Source organism: Danio rerio, chromosome 8 (assembly GCF_052040795.2).
Source record: "Danio rerio strain M-AB ecotype USA chromosome 8, GRCz13ab, whole genome shotgun sequence".
Taxonomy (NCBI): domain Eukaryota; kingdom Metazoa; phylum Chordata; class Actinopteri; order Cypriniformes; family Danionidae; genus Danio; species Danio rerio.
Genome location: NC_141028.1, coordinates 34,990,069 through 35,015,427, shown reverse-complemented (window position 1 = coordinate 35,015,427; position 25,359 = coordinate 34,990,069). Strand labels below are relative to the sequence as shown.

At 35.2% G+C, this 25,359-nt stretch overlaps 1 protein-coding gene across 1 annotated transcript in view; it reads left to right on the top strand.

Moving 5' to 3' along the window:
- Positions 1-15,995, top strand: part of ralgps1 (Ral GEF with PH domain and SH3 binding motif 1) — a 191,336-nt gene extending 175,341 nt beyond the window's left edge. The window contains 7 exon segments of the mRNA NM_001100146.1: positions 40-88; positions 192-272; positions 4,862-4,967; positions 6,711-6,803; positions 7,705-7,810; positions 13,585-13,676; positions 15,412-15,995. Coding sequence (NP_001093616.1) covers positions 40-88; positions 192-272; positions 4,862-4,967; positions 6,711-6,803; positions 7,705-7,810; positions 13,585-13,676; positions 15,412-15,441 — 557 coding nt within the window. The 3' untranslated portion in view covers positions 15,442-15,995.
- The last annotated feature ends 9,364 nt before the right edge of the window (positions 15,996-25,359 follow it).

Genomic DNA, 25,359 nt, shown 5'->3' with positions numbered 1-25,359 from the left:
TTGAATCTTACTCTTTATTTTTCCTCTGTCCCTCTGCAGGCAGTAGAGAGAGCTCTTTTAGTGATGAATTATCAAGTACTGTTGAGAGGTAAGGCCAATTAAAGATTATTATGAATCAGAATATAAGATTGATTGATTTAAGTCATTTTACCAAACAAAGTAATGTGTGTATCTGTCCTGATTGCTTTCAGAGGCCGAATGTATGCAACACTTGGCCCAAATTGGCGTGTCCCAATATGTAACTCTCCTAGAAGTAGAAGCTACATTTATAGGTATGAAATATTATTTTGTTCATTTTAAGTTGTTTATTTTGTGCCTATTAAGGACATAACAGAGGTTAATACTACTTCATTCAACAATCCAAGACCATAAACACTACAATTGTATCTTATTATGTAAGGAAGTGGTCACCAAACTTGTTTCTGGAGGGCCATTGTCCTGCAGATTTTAGCTCCAATCCTAATCAAACACACCTGAACAAGCTAATCAAGGTGTTAATAGGTATACTTGAAACATCCAGGCAGGTGTGTTGAAGCAAGTTGGAACTAAACCCTGCAGGGACACTGGCCCTCTAGGACAGAGATTGGTGACCCCTGATGTAAGTAATAAAATACATCCAAGCCGTCGTTACCAGATTAAAGGCTGACAAGCTTATTGGCAGCCCAACACAAAGTCGGGGGATGTTGTATTCATCTTATTCTTCACGTATGAGCTGGTGCATCCATTTGAATCTTTTTGGTTCAAGACTTCCGGTCTTATTCACTTCTATTAATTTTTAGAAGTTAAAAGCAGTTTGTTATGCTGCTTGATGTTGTAAATTGTTATTTTCCTATTATATTATTCTACTTGGTCTGTATAGTCATGCAAACACTTGTTTGTAGAGCTAGTAGTTTGACCGTTTTCTGCTGTTTAGTATTCCTATAGTCATTTATCCCATAGGCGACTGAATCGGAAGTTCAAAAACAACCACACTTCTGCATTGAAGAATAAGGTCAATAAGATTGCACGGCTTTATTCTGCAAAAACAACTGTCTGAATGTTCTTTATCTTGCTTATGTGAAGCTGTTTGTTTAATATGCATTGTATTCTGTTTTAAATGTTTCTGTTAAGGACTTTTATTTAGGTGTTGTGTCCTCCGCGGAGGAGGGTTATGTGTGTGTGTGTGTGTGTGTGTGAAAAAGCACAGCAGGTGGAGTGTGACGAGAGGAGACTCGTGTCGATCTCCTCCACAGTTTTTGCTCAATAAAATAGTTAGTCGTCAGTATTTTCAAGTCCATCATCTTTATTTACATTCACCCACGGGCAGCTAAAATCCACGCCTTACACTTATTACACAGCTACTTGCCACAAATTGTAAAAATTATATACAAAACTTTGTTCTGAGACACAATTCTTTATTAATTATTTAATTAATAGAAATGAAAATGGCTAAAGCAAGCATACACTAACATATGTATTATTCTGTCACAATATGGCACCGAACAGTCAAAAACAGCTTCTTGACAGACAAGCATATACACTCATCTGCCACCTTATTAGGGACACTTGTCTAACTGCTCGTTAACGCTAATTTCTAATCAGGCAATCACATGGCAGCAACTCAATACATTTAGGCATGTAGACATGGTCAAGATGATCTGCTGTAGCTCAAACCGAGCATCAGAATGGGGAAAAAAGTGATTTAAGTGACTCTAAACGTGGCATGGTAGTTGGTGCCAGACAGGCTGGTCTTAGTATTTCAAAAATTGCTGATCTACTGGGATTGTTTTTGCGCACAACCATCCCTAGGGTTTACAGAGAATTACAGAGAATAGACAGAAAATGAGAAAATGGAGGAGAAAGGTCAGACTGATTAGTGCAGATACAAAGGCAACAGTACCTCAAATAACCAATCCTTACAATCAAAGTATGCAGAAGAGCATCTCTGAAAACACAAAATATCCAACCTTTAGGCAGATGGGCTACAGCAGCAGAAAACCACACCGGGTGCCGCTCATGTCAGCTAATAAAACCAAACTGAGGTTTCAATTCACACAGGCTCACCAAAATTGGACAATAGAAGATTGGAAAAACATTGCCTGGTCTGATGAGTCTCGATTTCTGCTGCAAAATTTGGATGGCAGGAGCAGAATTTGAAGTCAATAACATGAAAGCATGGATTCATCCTGCCTTATATCAACAGTCCAAGCTGGTGCTGGTGGTGTAATGGTGTGTGGGATATATTCTTGGCACACTTTGGGTCCATTAGTACCAACTGAGCATTGTGTCAATGCCACAGTCTACCTGAATATTGTTGCTGACCATGTCCACCCCTTTATGACCACAGTGTACCCATCTTCTGATGACTACTTCCAGCAGGATAACGCACCATGTCATAAAATGCAAATCATCTTAGACTGGTGTCTTGAACATGACATGATCTCCACAATCACCAGATCTCAATCCAATAGAGCACCTATGGAATGTGGTGGAATTGGAGATTTGCGTTATGGATGTGCAGTTGACAAATCTGCAGCAACAGTGTGATCCTATCATGTCAATATGGACCAACACCTCTGAGGAATATTTCCGGTACCTTGTTGAATCTATGCCACAAGAGATTACGGCAACTCTGAAGGCAACAGGGGGCCCAAACCGGTACTAGTAAGAAATACCTAATAAAGTGGCCGGTGAGTGGCAGGAGACTTTCCATCCACGTATTTTTATGCGCATTCATGTAAAAAAGGCTTAATGGGAACAGCAAGATGCAAATCAATTTTATAAATGTGCATGAAAAAACGTATTTGCACAACTGAGTACAATAAAGATTTTATCCAATAAGAAAACATGCACATAAACTATGATGGAAACTAACTGAAAAAATAAATACAGAATAAAATCCGGCACACACATCAAAAAAGTCACATGATTTTGTTTTAATATGCACACATAGCCAATATATACACCACAATGGCAATCTACTTTTATGTCAGAACTGGGGAGCAATGGGATGCTATTAATGGGCAAATCCTGACCAGTTTGTAAAACATCTGAAATGTTGTTTTGGTTATTCTAAAATGTCTTAGTCATAGTCTATCATCAAAATATTATTACCTTGCAGAGCTGTCTTGAGATGCTGTGCTCCCAAAAAGCAGTCTCTCACATCTAAAAACTAGTTATGATATTTGGTTTTCATTTTGTGATACACAATTTATTGTATAAAAGAAAGGTCCACAGTAATTGCTTCCACTGCAGCAAGTTCAATTTTTATTTCTAATCACCAAGGGAAGAAAGTGACAGTTTTATTTTCTTTGACTCATTGTATGGAAGTGGTGCTTTATTTAACATAAAACTATATGAGTCTGATTTTACTAACAACTAATTTTATATTAGGTTAATAATTAGATCTTTCTTTGGAAGACAGAAATGCCATTTATCACTTTGTTCTTTAAAACTTCACCCATATATGTCCGTTCATAAACAGCTATATTAAAATATATATAAATATATATTACAGCTATTAGTAGAAGATGAAATTAAACAATAACATAATTAGGGCACTTTAAACTTTTATTTACAGTTATTCTTGTTTCACAGTTGATTGACCTTAACACATACTGAAGTTGTTCTACTTTACTAATTTATATATATATATATATATATATATATATATATATATATATATATATATATATATATATATATATATATATTTGGGATGTAACAATATTGTAAATACCGTCATACCGCAATAGTAATTTTTTTCAATATTACCGTAGGCGCATGACTCAATAAAACTATATTTCTGAGAAAAGTTTGCATAGGCGATTGAAGTGAATGGGAGGTAGCGGGAACTACAATTCCCATCAGCCTAGGCGTGGCCATCATCCTTTGCGGTCTGTTGTCACTACAGATCCAGTAATGCGGAAATGGAGTGTGTGAACCTAAAGTGGGTTTTAAATCGGATGTGTGGAAGTATTTCGGTTTCTTTCTAAAAGATACGAAAAAGCAGAAAAGGTGACAGATAAAGAAAAAAACGTTATGCAAGCACTGACAGACTGTGGTGAAATATATGTTGGGGAATACGACTAAAAACAGTCATGGGGACTGCAGAACACAGCACGCTTGTTAGATTGATGCAGACATTGACTTGTACCATAAAGAGACCTCTATCTCACTCATGGCTTGTCGTCTCAAATGGTGGAAAGACAATGCACAGCGTTACCCACTGCTGTCAACCTCGGCTAAATCATATCTCTCTGTCCCAGAAACCTCAGTCCCAAATGAGAGGGTTTTTTTCTGTTGCAGGGGACATTGTAAATGCCCAGACATCCCAGCTTTTGCCAGATTATATTTTTATGATAATTAAAAAAAAAAAAATCTCTATCCAAGTGAGTGAGTGATTAAATGTTTAATGTGATGAGTTTTCAACAATACAAAATTGAAACTTTATTAATTTTTTACAGGGTTTATAGTTTATGTTATTAAAATTGAAAAATTGAAGTTCCTGTTTCGAAACTTACAGATAGATGGCTAATATGTATGTCATTGATATGTTCAGTGCTAGGTAAATAAACACTTTTGGCACTTTTTTCGAGTCTTTTCATTAGTTTTGTTTTCCTGTAAATTACTTAATAAATACCGTACCGTGCCATTCATACCGAGGTATTACCGTACCATGAAATTCTGATACCGTTACATCCCTAATATATAAAATATATATATATATATATATATATATATATATATATATATATATATATATATATATATATATATATATATATATATATATATATATATATATATATATATATATATATATTTATAATTGTCCATATTTAAGAGTAAGTAGTAAATATGATTGTGTTTTCCTCATCAGCACCCCTGGGGCTGTATCCAGCTATGAATGCAGTACTCTCAGCAGTATAACCATTGAAGGGCCACTGCGGAGAAAGACACTAATGAAGGAGGGTAAAAAACCCACTGTAAGTGTGCAGTCATTTAGCTGCAGTTGTGACCAATAGATTTCTTTTATTAGATTGTGTTATTGTCAAAATATAGTATCAATTTATTGTAGATGTGTACCGAAGTCTAGATTATACTTGCCAGCTCTGCATGAGTCAACTGAAAGTTGGATATATTATACGATAAAAAATAAAAAAAGACAGTGGATCATCAGTGTCTTTACAAAATTGCACAATAACTACACAAAATGATTTGACAGACTGTGACAGACAGTGTATTTAACACTGTTTTTTTAGTCTGTGTACAGTAGATAAAGAGATATTTACGTAGATCAGTGATTTTTTTTTCATCTGCTTTAAGCACCTGCATTGCCTTGTGAAAAATAGAAATTAGTTACTTCATTTGCAAGATTTTTAAAATTACAGTAAATACTTCAACAAAAAGGGGCGACACTGGCTCAGTGGTTAGCACTGTCGCCTCACAGCAAAAAGGCCTCTGGTTCGTGTCCTGGCCAGTTGTCGCCTCTTCTGAGTGCTCCGGTTTACCCCCACAGTCCAAAGACATGTGCTATACGTAAATTGGGTAAACAAAATTGGCCATAGTGTATTAGAGTGTGTGTGTGTGTGTGTGAATGAGAGAGTGTATGGGTGTTTGCCATTACTGGGTTGCGGCTGAAAGTGCATCCATTGTGTAAAATATATGCTGGAATAGTCGGAGAGGTTAATTTCGCTGTGGCAACCCCTTATAAATAAGGGTCTAAGCTGAAGGAATATAAATGAATGAATAATATTATCTATATAATATGTTTAAGGCGAGGCAGTGGCACGGTAGGTAATGCTGGTGCCTCACAGCAAGAAGGTCACTGGGTCGCTGGTTTAAACCTCGGCTCAGTTGGCGTTTCTGTGTGGATGTTTTCCCTGCCTTCGTGTGGGTTTCCTCCGCGTGCTCCGGTTTCCCCCACAGTCCAAAGACATGCGGTACAGGTGAATTGGGTAGGCTAAATTGTCTGTAGTGTATGAGTGTGAATGAGTGTGTGTGGATGTTTCCCAGAGTTGGGTTGCGGCTGGAAGGGCATCCGCTGCGTAAAAACTAGCTGGATAAGTTGGTGGTTCATTCCGCTGTGGCGACCCCAGATTAATAAAGGGACTAAGCCGACAAAAAAATGAATGAATGAATGAATAATATGTTTAAATAATATTTGTCCTGTGTAAGAATTAAATTAACACTGTTAAGCGTAAGAAGTGTCTTTCAATACTGCCTTGCATGCTGTTAATTCCATTATATAATGTGCAGAATCCATGTCTTTGGTGTACAGTATAAATATTGTGATGTCATTAACATGTTACAGTTTCAGTCTATAGTCATACATGAGCACTTGACAACTAAAATATACAGTAAATGCACTAGAAGACCACATGTACAGTACATAGGCATATTTTTAGATACCAATCAGCATCACCGCCTAGTGGTCTGGCATGCAAAACACAGCATTCTTTTGTCATTTCTGTGCATCCATGTGAACAGGGGTCATGTTTATGTGTTGTGTCTGTATGTGAAACTTACCAAAAATGCAAAAGAAAAAAAATTAATAAACATGGGTTCAGTGATAATATATTAAAAACATAAATAATAAATAAAAATCTTTTTTCTTAATAAATAAAAATCTTCTTTTTTTTCTAAATTTAAAGTTGGATTAACTGCCCATGATTGAGTTCTTGGACAAAAGCACTTCATTTGTTTAAATCCTATTTCCTTTATTCCAGCTGTCATCCTGGAAGCGCTATTGGATTGTCCTGTCTGGCTCCATTCTCATCTATTTTGGTTCCAAAGCTCTAAGAGCAAATGAACGAAGACATGTAAGTGATTAAATATTTTTGTAATTTAATAAGAACTCAGGTTTTCACACTTGTAGTTCAGTTCACTTGGTTTATTTAGGTCTGAATCAAAAAAATAATAAAAAAATAATCAACAAATACTCTGCATTTGCTTTGTATTCACAGTTTTAACCTAAAGATTCATAAACAAACAAAAAGACATGGATTATAAAGGTGTAAGCTGGGCTTGTTTGTTTGTTGTGTGTAGATACATGTTATAGCATTTTTATAAGATGAAGAACTTTGAAAAAGACCTGTAAATAATTATTCTGCCACACAAAGACATGGTGCAAGAAAACACAATGTATAATCTAATGCACATGCAATAAAAGTAGTTTAATGATGCAGCAGGAATAAACTAGCACACATTGAGCTTTACTCATTTAAAACATGATCAAATAGTACTATATTTTAATTACAAAGCTTAACAAATAACAAATATTAGTATCAGTATAGTTGTATATACAAATCAATATCAGTTCATTTTGTGCAGCATATATCCTCTTTCCTTTAACTGTAATAATTCAGAATTGTAATAATTATAAATAAACGTTACAACAATGGTATTACTTTTTATTTTTTTAGAAATGTTTATTAACTCTTTTCCTGACACCATTTTTTCTAAGTTGCCAGCCACTGCCAGCAATGTTGATGATTTTAAAATCAGTCTATTTTTTAAAAGTGGTTTGTTTCTTTAATTTAGTAGTTTAGATTGCTTAATTGTATTAAGCTCAGCATCACACTTATTCAAAAAAGGCACTCTGGCAGAGCATTTACTGCAGAGTGTTACCAAAACAGCCAATGTAAACACACCATAAACTTAGACAAAGTGTACTGAACCTCACCTCTTATCCTCTTTGTATGTGTTTATTTATGTCTAAAGTATAAATCTAGGCCGTGTAAAAAGATAACGCTCACAGGCTGGATGGTGGTGCTGCCAGACAACCCTGAACATCCAAACATTTTCCAGCTCACTGATCCTGATAGAGGTACTGATTATGCTTGTTCTGTCTTCATTCCTCAATGTATTATTTACTTTTCCATTGATTAGTAATTCTAATGATCTAATAAGTGTACTTTGGGCCTGGAAAAAGAGTACCATCATCCATTATTTATTAATGGATTTCCCATTAATTTGATCATTTTGATCATTTAAAAATTAATATATGTATTTGAAGCAGTTGAAGGAGCTTCAGGTGCACCAAACCCTTATCTTATGGATTAATAATTTTTGTAGGTTTTATGTATATATATATATATATATATATATATATATATATATATATATATATATATATATATATATATATATATATATATATATATTAGGGATGTGCGGAGCAGCCGGTATTTGTATTTGTTTTTGTTGAGGTTGGAAAAGTATTTGTATTTGTATTTGTATTTGTATTCCAGTACAATTCAAAATGCCGCAAAAATATGTATTTTTTCTATTACACTTCTAATTTACATTATAGTGAAAGTATTGTTTAATTATACCTATTATATAAATTATAGATATGCAATATTGGTTGTTGTTTTTGAACATGTGATAAGAAATGTCATTGAAAAGAAAATAACATAGACGCCATTATCTCACCCATGGTTAAACCAACAACTAATAAAATACCATTGTGAATATTATGAACCCCACCACCACCGTTCTTGTTGAAGGACACTGAATAGACAGAATAAAAACAAATAATACTTCAAAAAACTGTTCTTCTTCTGAAAGAACTTTTTTCCAATGGACATAATTCCAAAAACTAAAATTAACAAAATAAATCTAAATAAAACCCTGCCTGGGGGATCTGGCAGAACAAAAGTATTCTATATAATACTAAAAGATACAGCCCTGCTATTGTCATCTGCCTGCCACAAAACAGACTCAAAGTTTGTTTTTTGTTTTTTTGTTTTTATGTTTGAAACTGACTTGCTGGGGCAGAATGTGGCTGTGTTGATGGTTTGGTGCTTGTGGAGGATTTAGCAGAACATAGCTGGGCTGATTGAGGGGGTTGATGCTTGTGGGGGGTTCACAGACAGTATCAGGAGAGGATGCTTTTAGTGCATGTGATACTACATTACATAGAAGGTTGCGAGGTGGCACAGTGAGTAGCACTGTCGCCTGACAGCAAGAAGGTTGCTGGTTCGAGCCCTGACTGGCTTCTCCCCATGTTGGCGTGGGTTTCCTCCGGGTGCTCCGGTTTCCCCCACAGTCCAAACACATGCAATACAGGTGAATTGGGTAAGCTAAATTGTCCCTATTGTATGTGTGTGAAAGAGAGTGTATGGATGTTTCCCAGTGCTGGGTAGCAGCTGGAAGGGCAGCCACTGCGTAAATCATATGCTGGATAAATTGGTGGTTCATTCCACTGTGGCAACCCCATATTGATAAAGGGACTTAGCCGAAAAGAAATGAATGATTATGCATAGAAGATGTTGACAGATGTTTAATATCTCTGCCTCTGCTGATTTCACTTTTGCACACATTATACAGTATCAGTTTGTTTTATCTGCAGCACCACTGACTGTAAAATTCTTCCACAAAGAACATGAAGTTTTTAGTTTTTTTTGACTGGTGGAGAACCAAGAAATGGCTCAGCAGTAGTCTCACTCTTTTTCACTCTTTTTCTGGGTGCCCAAATGTATTTGAGGAGTTTCAAGTTAATAAAAAGTGACGGGAAGCTATGCTAAGGTTAACTAGCCTATAGCATATATCTTGTTGTCTGCAAAATCTCCATATCCTGCATTTTGCATTCTGACAAGCTCTGAAGAATGTTGCTTCGTAACTCATAAAAAAACCTAAAAAAAAGTCCTACATAAATTGTAAGTTAAATATTAACTTTGATCAAATTAAAAATAAGGGAGTACTGGAGTCTGGGCCAAGCATATGAATGATCTCATGTGCAACATATACTGTATCAGTCTGTGTTTTCCTGGTGACACAGCTGCTCATCAGGATTGGATGACTTAGAACTTGATCTAAAGTACATGCAAACCTTGACAGTGTGCAACTAAACAACACAACAGTCTGTATTGTTTTCTGATTACCTTGGTTTCGCATGGGTTTTACATTTGCAAAGTTTATATGAGAATAATGCTCACACACTATAGCCATTTGCATGTACTGAACTTTATAATATGACCTGAATGAATTTGTCACATCAGGCTTGTTGCTTTAAATGGATGGTTGATTTGGTAGAATGTTTATTTCAACTGCCATTGGTAATTTAAATAAAATTCTAAAGTGATTATTTGTATAGTTTTGCCAGACTGAACCTGTTTTTACGCTAGGTTTTTTGTTTGTTTGTTTATTTGTTTATTTTATTTTATACATTTTTTTTTACACAAGGTCCTTTTGTTCTCTCTCTCTCTTTCTCTCTCCCTCTCTCTCTCTCTCTCTCTCTCTCTCTCTCTCTCTCTCTCTCTCTCTCTCTCTTTGCATTGTCACTTGCTTGCTTTGTTGGTTTCTGTAGCTTCCCTACAGTTGAATCACCACATTTCTTACACATTTCACAGCTGTTTTCGGGTAAAGTCTTCAGCGAGCAGCAAGAATTTTTAGTTTTCTCAGAAAAGATAAGTATGACAATGGCAACACTTAATCTTACCAAACTGTTTGCATGTTAAGCCACAGTTTAGAAATCAACTAGCTGTTAAGTGACACATAAAGACTAATGCTGTTTGCAACTGAAGATAACATCTACATTAAGTCTAACTGATAAAAAAAAAGTTTTTGCTGAAATGAATGAATGAGTGAAATAACCTGTTACCATTTTCCAAATAGAAACACATTTCCATTCACACCGGGTGTAGGCCCAATCCCAATTCTACCCCTTAGCTTTTCCCTTTACCCCTCCATTTGTAAAGCACAATAATCTGTCACTCAATGACACTTGAATACCCTATCACAAAAGTCTAGTGGCTGGGAATGACCTTTTTGCAGTGTCTATGCAACATTAATGTTGTTTTTGTGTGTTTACATCAGGGGTCACCAATCTCGGTCCTGGAGGGCCGGTGTCCCTTCAGGGTTTAGCTCCAACTTCCTCAACACACCTGCTTGGGTGTTTCAAGTATACCTAGTAAGACCTTGATTAGCTTGATCCTGTGTGTTTATTTAGGGTTGGAGCTAAAATCTGCTGGACTCCGGCCCTCCAGGAACAAGTTTGGTGACCCCTGGTTAACATATAGATGAATATGGCCGTGGTGTAAATCCTATATGTATATGATATACAGTTGAAGTCAGAATTATTAGCCCCTCTTTGAATTTTTTTCTCTTTTTTAAATACTTCCCAAATGATGTTTAACAGAACAAGGAAATTTTCACAGTATGTCTCATAATATTTTTTCTTCTGAAGAAAGTCTTATTTTTTTATTTCGTCTAGAATAAAAGCAGTTTTAAATTTTTAAACACCATTTTAAGGACAAAATTATAAGCCCCTTTCAGCTAATTTTTTTTAACTGTCTACAGAACAAATCATCGTTATACTATAACTTGCCTGATTACCCTAACCTGCCTAGTTAACCTAGTTAAATGTCACTAAGCTGTATAGAAGTATTATATACAAATATTATTTACTGTCATCATGGCAAAGATAAAATAAATCAGTGATTAGAGATGAGTTATTAAAACTATTATGTTTAGAAATGTGTGAAAAAAACTTCTCTCTGTTAAACAGAAATTGGGGGGGAAATAAACAGGAGGGCTAATAATTCTGGCTTCACTGTATGCCTTTAGTGATTTCCTGAAGAAAAAAAATCAACTGGAATACAGCAGTTGCCATCGTCGATCTCATGTGATGTTAGAGCTCACTATAGCATATGATCATGTGTGCAGGTGTTGTAGTGCTGACCCATTTTGTAGGGGTACATTTTGAAGCCCTTTCCCTTCACACTTTGTTTCAAGGGCCATGAGGAAGGAGTAGGGGTACAAAAATAGAATTGCGATTGTGCCTTAATCTGTCTGTCAAGTGTCTTTTTTCACTTTTCACCAATTTCCTGATTCTCAAAGGGAAGGCTGTATTTTCTGATCCATTTGTCTAAAAGTGCAAAATAATATATGAATGCAAAAGGAGACAACAGAAAATAACATAGACAGCAGTAATGGTAATGAGTCAATAGGCAGAGATTATGTGGAGTTTAGTAGCTGTACAAACACATTTAACTTTAATGAGTGTCTATGGAAAGCAATCCAGTTGAATGCTAGAAGAAATTAAAAGTGGACAAGCTAAAAGCAATGTTTAGATCACTCAAAGTCCAGAAAGATACCATAAAACATCCGTTAAACAGGCCATAAAGCTTTCAGTGGTTCTCCCTGAATATTATCAGGCATTGAGAATACTGTTCCCTTGTGTGCACATAAAAACAAGAAAAAAAAATGTATTCAACAGTTGCTACACCCCTGGGTGCACATGCACAACTTCCTTATTTTGAAACAAAGCACATGCATGTTTGAGGTAAAATGTTAAATCAAAGTGTGATTTGTGAACATGTGCCCTAGACACTGACAACTAGAAACTGATAAATAAAGTCATTATTTAATGTGCAAACAAAAGCATTCCCGTAGCTTAAAATATTCCACTTTTGTTTAGAACAAGCTGGGAACCTTGTTGTCTTATTACAAATGAATGTCTCAGATATTTAGAACAACATGCGAGTGAGTACTTACTAACATCATTGTCATTTTTGGGTAAACTAACACTACCAATATGAACAGGGCATACACACTGCTGGCGGTTTCAGGAATGGAAGTTTATAAGTATTGTTGGAGTTCCAAAAATTATGGTAGAGCATTTTTTTCCCAGTGAGCCTGGAAAGATTAAAACAGCTGTTTTTGTTTAAATGGTTTAGAAGCCATGGAAGCTTAAACTTAATAATAATGGTAAGGTTGACATTTATGACACACACTTGAGGTGTTAGCCAATCATAGTTCATTATGTTTCCAGCTCCAATTTTTTTATTTTACTGTAGGGCAGCTCCACTGACCCCAACTAAATAAACCAAAGGCAACAAAAGCAAGTAACTGATGATAATGGAGAAAAAAACAAGCTTAGGAAACCAATTCTCTTCTGGTTAATGAATGAATAAGAGGCTGATATGCTGTTTAGTCAGAAGTGGTCTTCAGCGTAATCATTTTCCTCTTACAGCTCCCAGTCATCTAGAATAGGGTGTGTTCAAGCTAGTCATAAGTATCTGTGTTGAGGACTTACAGTATCGGTCAACACAGCCAGATTCTTATCTTCCATATCCGTTTTGTGTAAATTTTAAGAGTATTTTATACATTTTTGTGAAGGGCAGTTTTTCTTCAAGCATAAGTCTTGTACAATGTTTTCTTATGCTTCTGTTATTTAAAGGTCATGTTGAACATAATTTGCTTGCAGAACTATCAAACATTCACCAGTGTTAAACAGCAGACTTGGCTTCACTTCTTTTAGTGTCAGGTTTTTGAAGTTATTTGAGCTCTGCGTTTCATGTCTTGAGCTGTCTGTTTTTTGTCTCTAGTTTCCAGTGTTGTAATGTGTTGTGTTGTGTGGTTTTGGCTAAGCAGTGAATGTGGAAATGTTGCTAAATGTTGCAGTAGGACTTCCTCATGTCATGTTTAGGTAGTTGAAATACCACAATTTTTGATTTCACTATTAAGAGTTAGATTTTTTGTATAATAAGAAGCCAGTACAGATGCAGATTTTTGCTTTTTAAATTGCAGGTTTGCATTGACAATCAATGTCATGTAAATAAACCAAAACTGATTTATTCTAATCTTTGGTTTCAGGTAATGTTTACAAGTTCCAGACTGGGTCACGTTTCTCTGCGATTATCTGGCACAGACACCTAGCCGAGGCTTGCAGGAGTACAAGGCCGCAGGTATGTTTGTTCTCATATAAAATAAATATAGCCCTTTAAAAATAACTGCAGTACAACAGCAGTATATAGAAGTATAACTGCAGTAAAATTACAATACAATGATTTTTAGAGTTTATATGCAAAAACAAATAATAAAAAAATTCCAGTAAATTGAACAGTAATAGTATAATGTAGCTTATATACAAGAATAACTGGCAAAATTCAATGCAACTGCAAAATCGCAGTATAATGAGGTATAAACACAGTTTAACTACAATGCATTATAGTTCAACAGCAGTAAAATCTGCAGTGCAACTAAATTAACATTAAAAAGGCAGTATAATGATATGCAATATAATTTATTGCACTTTGATACATAATACGTATTAAAAAGCACTTTAGTTTTATTATGTATTGCAGTATTTTAGATTTGTTTCTGTAGCTATTTATACTACTGAAAAGTGCAATACAGTATATTGTGGTAGTACCTCAGCAGTACAACTAAATTACTCAAACCTTAATTGGTAACTATTGTCCACTGAGCAAGATAAATAGAAGTTGTACTGCAGTTGTTTTGTAGAAGTACTTCAGCTGTATTGCAATTGCGGTATAACAGTTGTACTGTTGTAGTACTTCAGTTGTATTGCAGTAGCAGTACTGCATTATAGTACTTGTAGTACTCCAGTACCATTGCAGTAGTTGTACTGCATTACAGTATTATATCATTTCAGTACTATTGCAGTAGTTGTACTGTACTTGAGTTATATTGCAGTATATGTACTGCAGTTAGTTGTACTGTAGTACTTTAGTTGTATTGCAGTAATACTGCAATATACTTAAATAATGCAGTTTATTTGTGTCCAAAAAAGTCACCTGCAGTATTCTTTTTATAAAAACAACTGCAGTAATGTAGTTGTATAAAGGGGAGCTTCACACTGTGTTCTTGTGAATATAAACCCCAACATTATCCCTGGGTAAATGACAGCTATGGAAACAAGTTATTCAAAGCAACACACGTGGAGTCTCATTGTTACTTACAATCCATGAAAAAATAAATAAACATATTCAGCCAAACCAAAAGACAATTTTGACACATTTAACATTTCTCACGTAAAGGATGGCAAATTTTGATATTAACGTGAAGCACCAACTTGAAAAATGGGGTAGTTTGGGGATTCTGACATCCTGAACATTTAGTCACAGGAAAGTCAAACATCCTAATGTGAGTTTTATATATGATATTTCTGTAAAAAGCTGTATCAGTGTGATTTGCAACTTATAGATAAAGCAGAAATGCAGATAAAGCAGAAATATGTGTATTAATGTTATTTGCAAGTGCAAGCTAACAGCTTGTATATGTATTATAAAAAAAAGGTTTAAATACTTAGGTGTTTCTCGTCGAGCCAGTCATTTTGATAATTTCTCCAATTAAAGACCTACTGTATGTAAGGAAAAGAGTTGACAGTCTATTACATTTTAGTTTCTCATTTGCTATAGTTTATAAAAATGGCATTGAAATACATCTTGTTTTTTAGTCTACTGTTAGATTAGTTTTTTTCAGTTACAGTTTACTCTATTTTTCTATCTCACTTACATAAATGACAAATCCAAAAATAGTTGTTGTCTGAATAATTGATGTGGAATGTGGAACAGGAAGAATGTTGTTTATCCAAGGTTTAACTGTTTCGTGTGAAATTTAGGTGTGTGTGTTTACCTAACTTGTTAAAATCAGGAATACTGCATTTGTTTTCTGCAGATGCCAGCAAACCTCATGTCCTTTGAATAAATGTTTTTGGGGAAGTGGGACATAAATAAAAGGAACAAACCTACTGCAGAAAGACATTGCAGAAGAGCTTCTGAGAAGAAAAGGACATGTTAAAACTGAAGGACCTGACGTAGTTGGAAATGAGGCAGCTGTATCTGTTGAAAAAGTCTGATTCATTCAGATCTTGTAGACACGGCTGTACTGAGAAAAGTGTTTTCTGTCTTGACTTCGGAGGTAACACTTTACAATAAGGTTTAATTTGTTGACATTAGTTAATGCAGTATGTAACAGGAACTAGCAAAACAATAATTGTATAGCATTCATTAGGTTAATGTTTATATTTAAATAGGCTGAAATTCTCTACTAAATTTTGTTAATTCATAATCCATTAATCAATGGTAAATAATGCCTAAATTTTAACTTAAAGGGACAGTTCATGCCGAGGATTTAGGGCAGCTTCCTCTGCTTTAGAAGATTATCAAAGATTATTACTGTGGCTAATGCTGTGTTTCTTGGTGGAACATAAAAAGCAAGTCAGAAGCTACTGGCACTTTGAGAGCCAAAAAAAAAAAAAACATAAAAGACTAAACAAAATTAATCCTGTTTATACATCAAGGTCTTACAGTACGTAGTGAAATAACCTGTTTGTACAAAAAAAATAACATTATTTACAGCGATCATGAAAGTCTGGTATGCAAGATTCCTGCAATTTAATTATGTTGAGGTGAGTACAGGGCAGTGTTGCCAGATTGGAAATGTCAAAGTATCGTACCAGAACCTCAAAATTATCGTAATTGTTGGAAAATTATTGTACACGAGTCAAACTGAGAGTATACAGCTATTATCTAGACACATAGCGTTTTGACACAAAGTGCTAATTACAACAATACGTAAAAAAAAAAAAAAAAAAACTAGGTACCTTAGTGGGAAGGTTCAAACTCCATCTCTGAGTTGCTGTCATTGAATGTTGCATGTTGCCAGATGTTGAGGGATTTATTTTTCCGTACAAATTGGATGCCGTAATGGACTGCAAAATAGTGCTGGTTGGCTTAAAAGCAGAGCACACTCTGAGGTGTGCATGCTTTGTTTTGATGAGACTAACTTCACATGTTCACAAGACGCATTTGAATGGGGAAAAACGAGAACATCAAGGGAAAACTCCCGTCCTTTTCACTTTCCTTTACAGCACGAATTGTTTTAACATTATTGCTTAAAAGATCGACCTTAAACTGAAAACTACTGACCTAAACACAGGCACGCGCAGTAGGAGTGTTAACTCGTGAGAGAGAGCCATTCTCTACGTTGATTGGCTGAGAAGAGGCAACGTAAGATGAGATAGAAAACGTGCCTAACTCCACCTACTCCTCACAGACAGTACAGAAGTAAAGAAGCCCGAATATTACAATGAAGTTACTTTTAAATGCCATAAAATTCTGAAATTATCGTACATTATAGGATTTTTCTCATTATTGATCGTACATCGTACAGAGGTCGAAATTATCGTACAAATATGATAATTATCGTACGTCTGGCAACACTGGTACAGGGGCAGAGAATTAAAGGATGTCGAAAGACAAGAGATTATTTTAAGACATAAAGTTGCAGTTTTGTTGTTTGTTCTGCAGTTGTCTGTCTGAGGATACTGCTTTACTTCTTGTGTGTTTTTATTTTTGCCAGTTCCTGCACCCTCTTTTCTTTTAAGTATGAAGTTTGTTCTCATATGTAAGCTGATGCGGTTTTGTATTAAACTCTTAAAGAGATAGTTCACCCGAAAGTGAAAATGATGTCATTTATTCACCCTTTACTTGTTCCAAACATTTATAATCACCATTATCACCAAAGAAGATATTTTGAAAAAAGTGGGAAACATGTAACTATTGATTTCTCTAATATTTTATCTACTATAGAAGTTTAACTACTATAGAAGTCAATGGTTACAGGTTTCCAACATTCTACAAAATAACTTGTTTTGTATTCAATCAAATAAAGAAACTCATAAAGGTTTGGAACTACTTGAGGGTGAGTAAATAATAACTTTTCATTTCTGTATCAACTATCTGTTAAGTCGCATTGGCTTAATTTATGAACTGCCAAGGAACACAGTTTTAGATAAAAAATTTAAAAAATCCTTAAAAGTGTTTTTAAATCTTTTAAAGACAGACGTCACCTACATCTTGAAAAACCTGGAGTTAGATGTATTTGACACTTTTTTTTTTTGTGAACTATCCCTTTAAAAGAATAAATTGCAACTGTATACTTAATGCATTAACCAATGATAAAAGTCCTTTCACACTGTGTGTGATGCGATAAAGTGAAGTTTATTGGCAACAGATTGTTCTTTCACACTAAACACAAAACAACTGTTTGAATTCATGCTTGCACACTTTGTGGCGCAACCTAGCTAATAGGCCTTTGGATTCTGATCACAGAAAAGAAAAAAACATTTAAATGTTGGAATACAAACTGAAATTGATATTGAAATATTTATTGATGGATAGCTGCATCAGTAACACAAACTATTGTGTTTACTACAAGTTACGGAACCACCAATTCTGCAATTTTTTTTTCAGAGAACTTGAAGTCACTGTGATTTTTCCAGGAAAGATTCAAACAACGAAAACAAACACATTTAGCATTATTCTTTTCCAGATCACTTTCTTTTGTATTTAGACTGTTTTGAAACTGCTTTCTGTGCTCTAGCACCACTAATCTTAGGGGTCAGTCACACAGAATACATTTTGGTGTCTAAAAACACAGCAGCCAATGTAGAGCACAAGGGTATCCAAACATAGCCACTGAGCACCTGTAAACAGAAATATGCGATGCTTGCCCCACCTACAAGTTCTTCTGATTGGTTGACTGCTTTTTAACTGGGCACTGTATGTAGAAGTTGGAAGTTATCTTGACACGACATCTGAAAAATGCAAAAACAATGCTTATGCACACAGTGCTTTCAAAGAACAGAGAGTAACAGACATGCATGTCAATCAAGCATGTGTTTACATTGAAAAACAATAGAAGAGTATCGCACTGAAATAGAAAAAAATGCATTCTGTGTGAATGAAATCTTACACTTGAGCAACAGCAGCTGCCCGTTTGGGGGGAAATCTGACACATTGATTTAAAAAATAAATTATTGAATGAATTAACTAGCTTTGTGACTTTGTAATTCACTGTGCCCTGTGTGTACAGCTCCATGGGGATTTATTGTTTTTATGTAATAATGTCATCATGTTGCCATTTAATTTCACTCAGTGTAAAAGGGCTTTGAGAAATGTAAACCTTATTGTTAGTTTTATCTGCCAAACCTGCGGTACATGTGAAATATTTTGTAAATGAGGTGTAAAAAAAATATATATATATATATTGTCTAATAGTTGTATTCATGTTATTCAAGTGCCAAAATGATGACCTTTGTATTGTTCAATCTTATGTTAGATGTTAGAGAGAAAAGTAAAAGAAGTCTGGAAAAGTAGCGTGGACACATAACCTGCCTCCTAAATCGCTTCATAAGAGGGAGAAATAATAGGTGTACTATAGTATGGAAGCATATTATTAGAAGAAAAATAATCTTGAAATGTAAATTGCAAAATGGCAATGCAATATTTAAAACTGCAATTTATTTCTGTATTCAGATGCACTGTTAAATCCAACAGTCAACTTTATTAAATTAAAAGAGTGTAGTTAACTCAAAATTTACTGTTCATTAATTCTACTCATTTGAAAAGAGTTTTAAACCTGGTGTTGAAGGTAATGAGTTAATTAAACACCTCATTACTTCAACTCAAATAGATTAAGTTCACAGTACTCATATATATTAGTTGTTAACTTAAATGCTTTGTTTCAATTAGTTTCCTCAAACGGTTTGAGTTACCTTAACTTTTTGGGTTTTACAGTGTGCATTTCTATGTCTAGATTTAGATTTACATGTATGTTACACAATCAATTCAGTTTGAGTAATATATTTTGCATTTATTTTGAAACTTATAAAACCATTAAGATTAGTATTTAAATTTTAAAATTGGTTGGAAATGGCAAATGTAAATTATTTATATAATTACATTTTCATTTTGTACCAAACTTTGAATATATGTCAGAAACAAATACATTGCCAGCGGTTCTTTCCGCTGTGACGTCCTCTAAAATAGAGACTAATCTGAAGGGATTGAATGAAAAATACATTGCCATTTAACATGCATTGCAATTTTGCACATTACATTTCAAAATGATTGAATAATATGATTCCATAGTGTAAATACATCACAGTTGTCTACTTCTTGTTTTGAAAGATGATTATGGGATCAAAAATAAACAGTGAACAATAAACTGACATTCTTTATATAAAGAGAATGGCACATTAACACAATAAATAATGGTGTTTAAATGTGGATCGCTAATCATGTAATGCCACAAGGATGTCAGTAAATAATTGCCTATTTACTTACAGATTTCAAACTTAGCATAGTTTAGTTCAAGGTTATCTGTGGATTAAATAAGAGTGATATTTTGACAACACGTGGGCAGGACCCAAAAGGTATGTACTGTAAATGTGGATGCTGTTTAGATTTTATAATGACATTGATGTAAAATGTACATTTAAATGAAGCCCCAGAAGCATGTGAAGTGAAAGAGATGGTCTGGATAATGGATGATGTATTCTTGGAAGAACCACAATGATGTTTTAGTGCTCATCAGTATTCACATTATCTAATATTTCAGTGTATTATCATTTTTATTTATCTTTTTTTAAATGGTCTACATCAAAAGGCTTGTATATATTGTAAAGTACATTTCAAAGTGTAGTATTTTTCAGTCACATTTTTTTTATAAAGAGAAGGATTGAGACTTATTTGGAAATAGGGCACTTAAAGTGTAATGTGTAATGCCTTGTATATTGCAAAAGTGCAAATGAAGATTCTAATTTGTTAAATCCTCTACAACATGGCATGGATTTCTGGACTAACTCACAAGGGACTTGTGAGTGAGTTCAGTAACAACATACATAATTTAACACTGTATTGAGAACTACAGTATGATAACTATTTCAGAAACAGAAAGCTGTGAAAAGATAATCATGCTTTAATTATTAACATAGTGCTATTGGTTATGTAACAAACAAAACAATGGGCACAGTTTTCGATAGTTTGGTGTCACATAAGCAACCATTTTAGGAGTTATGTTAGCACATCTGCACTGATGTCCTCAACAAGTATTATTTGGTTGCTACCTCCTTTTTTATAGTTACCAGTCCTACTGAAAGCTCACATGCATTTCTGTATATTTATGCCTTCTGCTAATGAAGGAGTTTGGTTGTTTAAATGCTGTATTCAGTTCTCACAATGTGACGTCACTGACTCTTTATATGGTCTATAATCTGAAGATAGATGACCTTTTACTAACTCAGTACTTTTTGTGTTTGGTGTGTCGTCTTTGTGGAAATAAACACTTAATGAAAAACAAATGGTTTCTCTTGACATAATTCTGGTTATAATATTTTTTTAAACATGAAATCTATAATCTTGTTTTTTATTTCAAAATAATCCAAGTTTTAGGAACCACAAATAATGACTTGACTTCTAGTTGATCATTTGGTATCAGAAGTGACTTAAATGAAAGTCAAAGGTCTCTACATTTTGTTTATTCTAGCAAAATAAAATATGATCATGTCTTGATTTTCAATTATTTTATTAGGACAGTAAAGGTCTGACTTTGCTTGGACAAAAAATTTGTCACTAAAGAAAGAAATAATGTACTGTATAGAATATAAAGTGGTGCAGTGGAAATAGAATTAATATTATGGATGACTCCCATGAGCTTGGAGGACTGCATCCACACATCTCTGCAATGACTCAAATAACTTACTAATAAAGTCATATGGAATGGAAACAAAATGTTCTTGCTGGACTCCCAGAGTCTTCAATGCCTCCTCCTTCATCTTACCCCAGACATGCTCAATAATGTTCATATCTGGTGACTGGGCTGGCCAATCCTTCTTTGCTTTCACTGCACTGTCCTGAAGAATTTGCCCTCTCTTGTGGTTTGTAAAGTAATGGGCAGCACAAATGTCTTGATACCTCAGGCTGTTGATGTTTCCATCCACTCTGCAGATCTCTCCCATGCCCTATACTGAATGTAACCCCAAACTATGACTTTTCCTTCACCAAACTTGACTGATTTCTTTGAGAATATTGGGTCCAATAGGTCTTATGCAGTCTTCTGATATCTGTGAATTTACATACCTTGTAGAACCAAAAAAAGGTACATTTTAAAGACTGACAAAGAGTGTTATCTCTGCAATCTAAGCCACCACTCTGTGTGGGACTTGACTCGCTGGAAACCCATTAAGGAACACAATGCCCACAATCTAAGCCACTGCTCAGCCTCAGCCCAATCAAAGCCCTATCCACAAGAAACGGCAGCAGGGCACATGGCATTAAAGCTTATTGTAGTGCTCACATTCAAGCTCCAAACATAAAATAATTTGTTGCTAGCATGTGTCTCACAGTGTGATATAACGCAGGAAGGCACACAATGCTTAAACTGCCTCATCAGCAAACATAGAACATCGCCCGGATGTTGCAAACATCCTCTAATGTCTGCATCTGGTCCGATCAACATCCATTGACAGGATGTCCACATTTAGTCTGCTTCCTTCGTAATAAAAATCCACCCAGGCTATTTCATTCATCCTCTCTACCTGCATTCTTGAGTATTGGAATTTAACTTTGGCAGTTGATAATGACGTGCATAAGAACACAAGGATGCAAGACAGCTTATGATGATGTATTGAAAAAATTGCTGTCATATGGCCTTTCCCCTGGGATATTGATCTTCAGTTGATCTCTTTAAAAGACAACAGTGCTCTGAGACATAACTTTCATATCTCTGTGCTCATGCTGGTTGCACTGCAAAAGCGAAGTTGGACAACATGTAAAACGAAAAGCACGAAGTGAGAACCAATTACTGATAACAACAAAGAGAGAAGAGAGACACATGCAGGACTCCAAAACAGCTCTAGCCTTAGCAAACTGATGTCTGTATGTGCCACGAAAATCATTTAACCTTTGTTATTCGTTACGCATGCAACTGCAGCAGTTTTTTTATTGTGATTGTTATGACTATCTATGAGTCTCTGGCTAATTTTTTGACTTACATTTCTCTAAAACTCCCCACTGACATGTGAACTACTTGACCTAAGTACTGCATCTCACCTTTGCCAAAATAATAAGCAAAAGTAAGTAACCTTAGTTATCCAACCATCCTCAACTACTTGAGCATTTAGCACTCAAGGAGGCAGTCTTTGCTCTCTTAGTCTTGATGCTAGTCTAGAATCACAAGACATTCCCTGGCAAGCCAGAAGACGTAGGCCCTATTTACACTAATATGTTTTACTTTTAAAGGGCCATGAAACCCCCTCGTTGCAGCAGGGTGTTTTCACACCTCTACTTTGGAAAAAGTCAGAAAAGTGGGCGTGCCCAGCTCTGTTTAGGGGGGAGTGTCAGAGGAACTAAAGTGGGAGGGTGTGGGAGTGTCTATTTGGGCATGCGCGAGTTTCAGTCAAAACACACACACACAGTAGAAAGTGATGGTGTTTAACCTACATGGACATCTGTAGTGGAATTATTTCCAGCCTGGTCTTAGCTGGTCAGGCTGGGAGATGACCAGCTAAAACCAGCTTGACCAGCCTAGCCAAGCTGGGAGTCCAGCCAAAACCAGCTATATCCAGCTTAAACCAGGCTGGTCAAGCTGGTTTTAGCTGGATTTGGCTGGTCATTTTCCAGCCTGACCAGCTAAGACCAGGCTGGAAATGGCTGGAAACCAGCCTGAAAATGGCCAAAACCCCTCTAAAACCAGGCTGGTCAACCAGCTAAAACCAGCCAACCAGCCTAGGCTGGTTTAAGCTGGATTTTTCAGCAGGGTGCCTAGCAACACCTTATAAAACATACAGAACACCCTAGCAACGACTTAGAACACCTTTGCAACACCTTAGCAACCACCTAGCAATGCCTTAGCAACCATTCAGAACACCCTAGCAACCACTCAGAACACTCTAGCAATTCCTAGCACCCCTATCAACTGCCTAGCGAGAAACATGCCAATCCATAGTAACTATGCCAACTGTTTCAAGCTTCTTAAAAACTACTTCAATTATTGACATTTTTTTCAGATGAGGCTTTCTCAAGCCATCATAAAGTTTGTCTACGAATTTTGCATTTCTAGTTGGTGTTGGTATCCATCAGCCAACTCTCAATAATCATGTATAATGAGGGATGTTTCATTTACAATATCCTGCTAAAATAACTAGACATTAGTTGTATTTTTGATAAATGTTTTCTGTTTTGTCAAAATATCTCCGCAGAGTGGAGTTTAAGCTTTGTAACCTTTCAGATTTGTAGCCTTGCATACACCACTTTACACACTTCCCACATCTATCCATTTATGATCATCTTGGGATGGCAACCTCCAGCAAGAAAATGCATAATTTCAAGCCCCCAGATCAACCTAAACATGACAGTGACTTCACTATGCTTACAGTAAATGTCCTCCACATTCACCAGAACAATGTTTTGGAATGGGAGACTGACATCATGGGTGTTGCCGTGTTTTATACCACCTGAATAATCAAAATAGCTTGTTCTACATTTCCCAGCGCAGAAGATATCATCACACATTCAAATAATGTGTTCTCATCTTCCTCTTGAGAGTTTGATTATTCAGAATCCATTGTTTATAACAGCTGCAGGCCGGTCCACCCTCTTGAGACTCAATGAGAGTAAATACTTACTAAAAAAAAGTATTTTTAATGTATTTTCTTGCTGTGCTAAAGTCTTGCTATTTATACTAACACACCACTTTACCTGTCACTTTGTACTTTGGTTAATAACTAACCAAACCAGCTCACTTCTGTTACTTCAGTGCTTCTCCAATTTTCCAGTGTCGTGTTTTTGAACGATTTGTCTGAGCAACAAAAAAATCTTTAAAGTTATTTTTCTCAATTCAACACTCTAGCAAGTTAAGGACTTTTGCCTTTTTAGGGCAGCAAAGTAAAGGCAGGGCAAGTTTATTTATAAACACAAGGGTAATTCAAAGTGCTTTACATAAACAGGAATATGGAAAAACAAGCAAACAAAACAAAGTCAGAAAAACAAATCAGTTTAACACATTAACACGTGGTCAGCATTGGATACTGACGTGCATTGGCACTTAGGCTTGCACTCTTGCACAAATGGTAAAAACATCCACACCTACCAAATCACAAACCCTCACATTGACGTCACTTACAAAAAAACACATGTGCTTGGAGCATTTTCTTTTGTTTTTCTATCATATTTGCACATATAAAATGATGGTCATTGTGTGTTTTATATTGTTTTATTATGATTTTGTTGTTTGCATTGCATTCCAGTGTGGTAATTAAGAAGCATTTCTCACCTCTATTCTAATATCATCAATTTGGCATGTGTAAAGTGACACATGGAAGTGTTGTGACAATAGGCATTTGTGTCTATATCTTAACTGTTGTTTGGCCCAAGGTTCAATAAATGCAAATTAAATAAAAAGACATTATCACTAACTGTGGAGTTGAGAGGAGATGACAGATCCATGTCATGAATCATTATCAAGTGATCAATTTAGGTCATCCCTTATTGAAATTAGCCATGGTTTTACTATAATAAAACTAGTAAATATGACTGTAGTAACCATGTTTTGCTCTTTGGTGTGCACTGTATTTTTAAAAACTATAATTTTGAAACCCTAATTTTGGTATAGTAATAATGTATATAACACACCGCATACTGCATTAAACATATAGTAAACAAAACTGCAGAACAAAAGGAGATTTTACTAGGTACTTACATTTAACAAAAGTTATGAAATAATTTCTGAAACAACAACAAAAATAAAAAGGTTTTCAATCTAATATTTATGAATAAATCC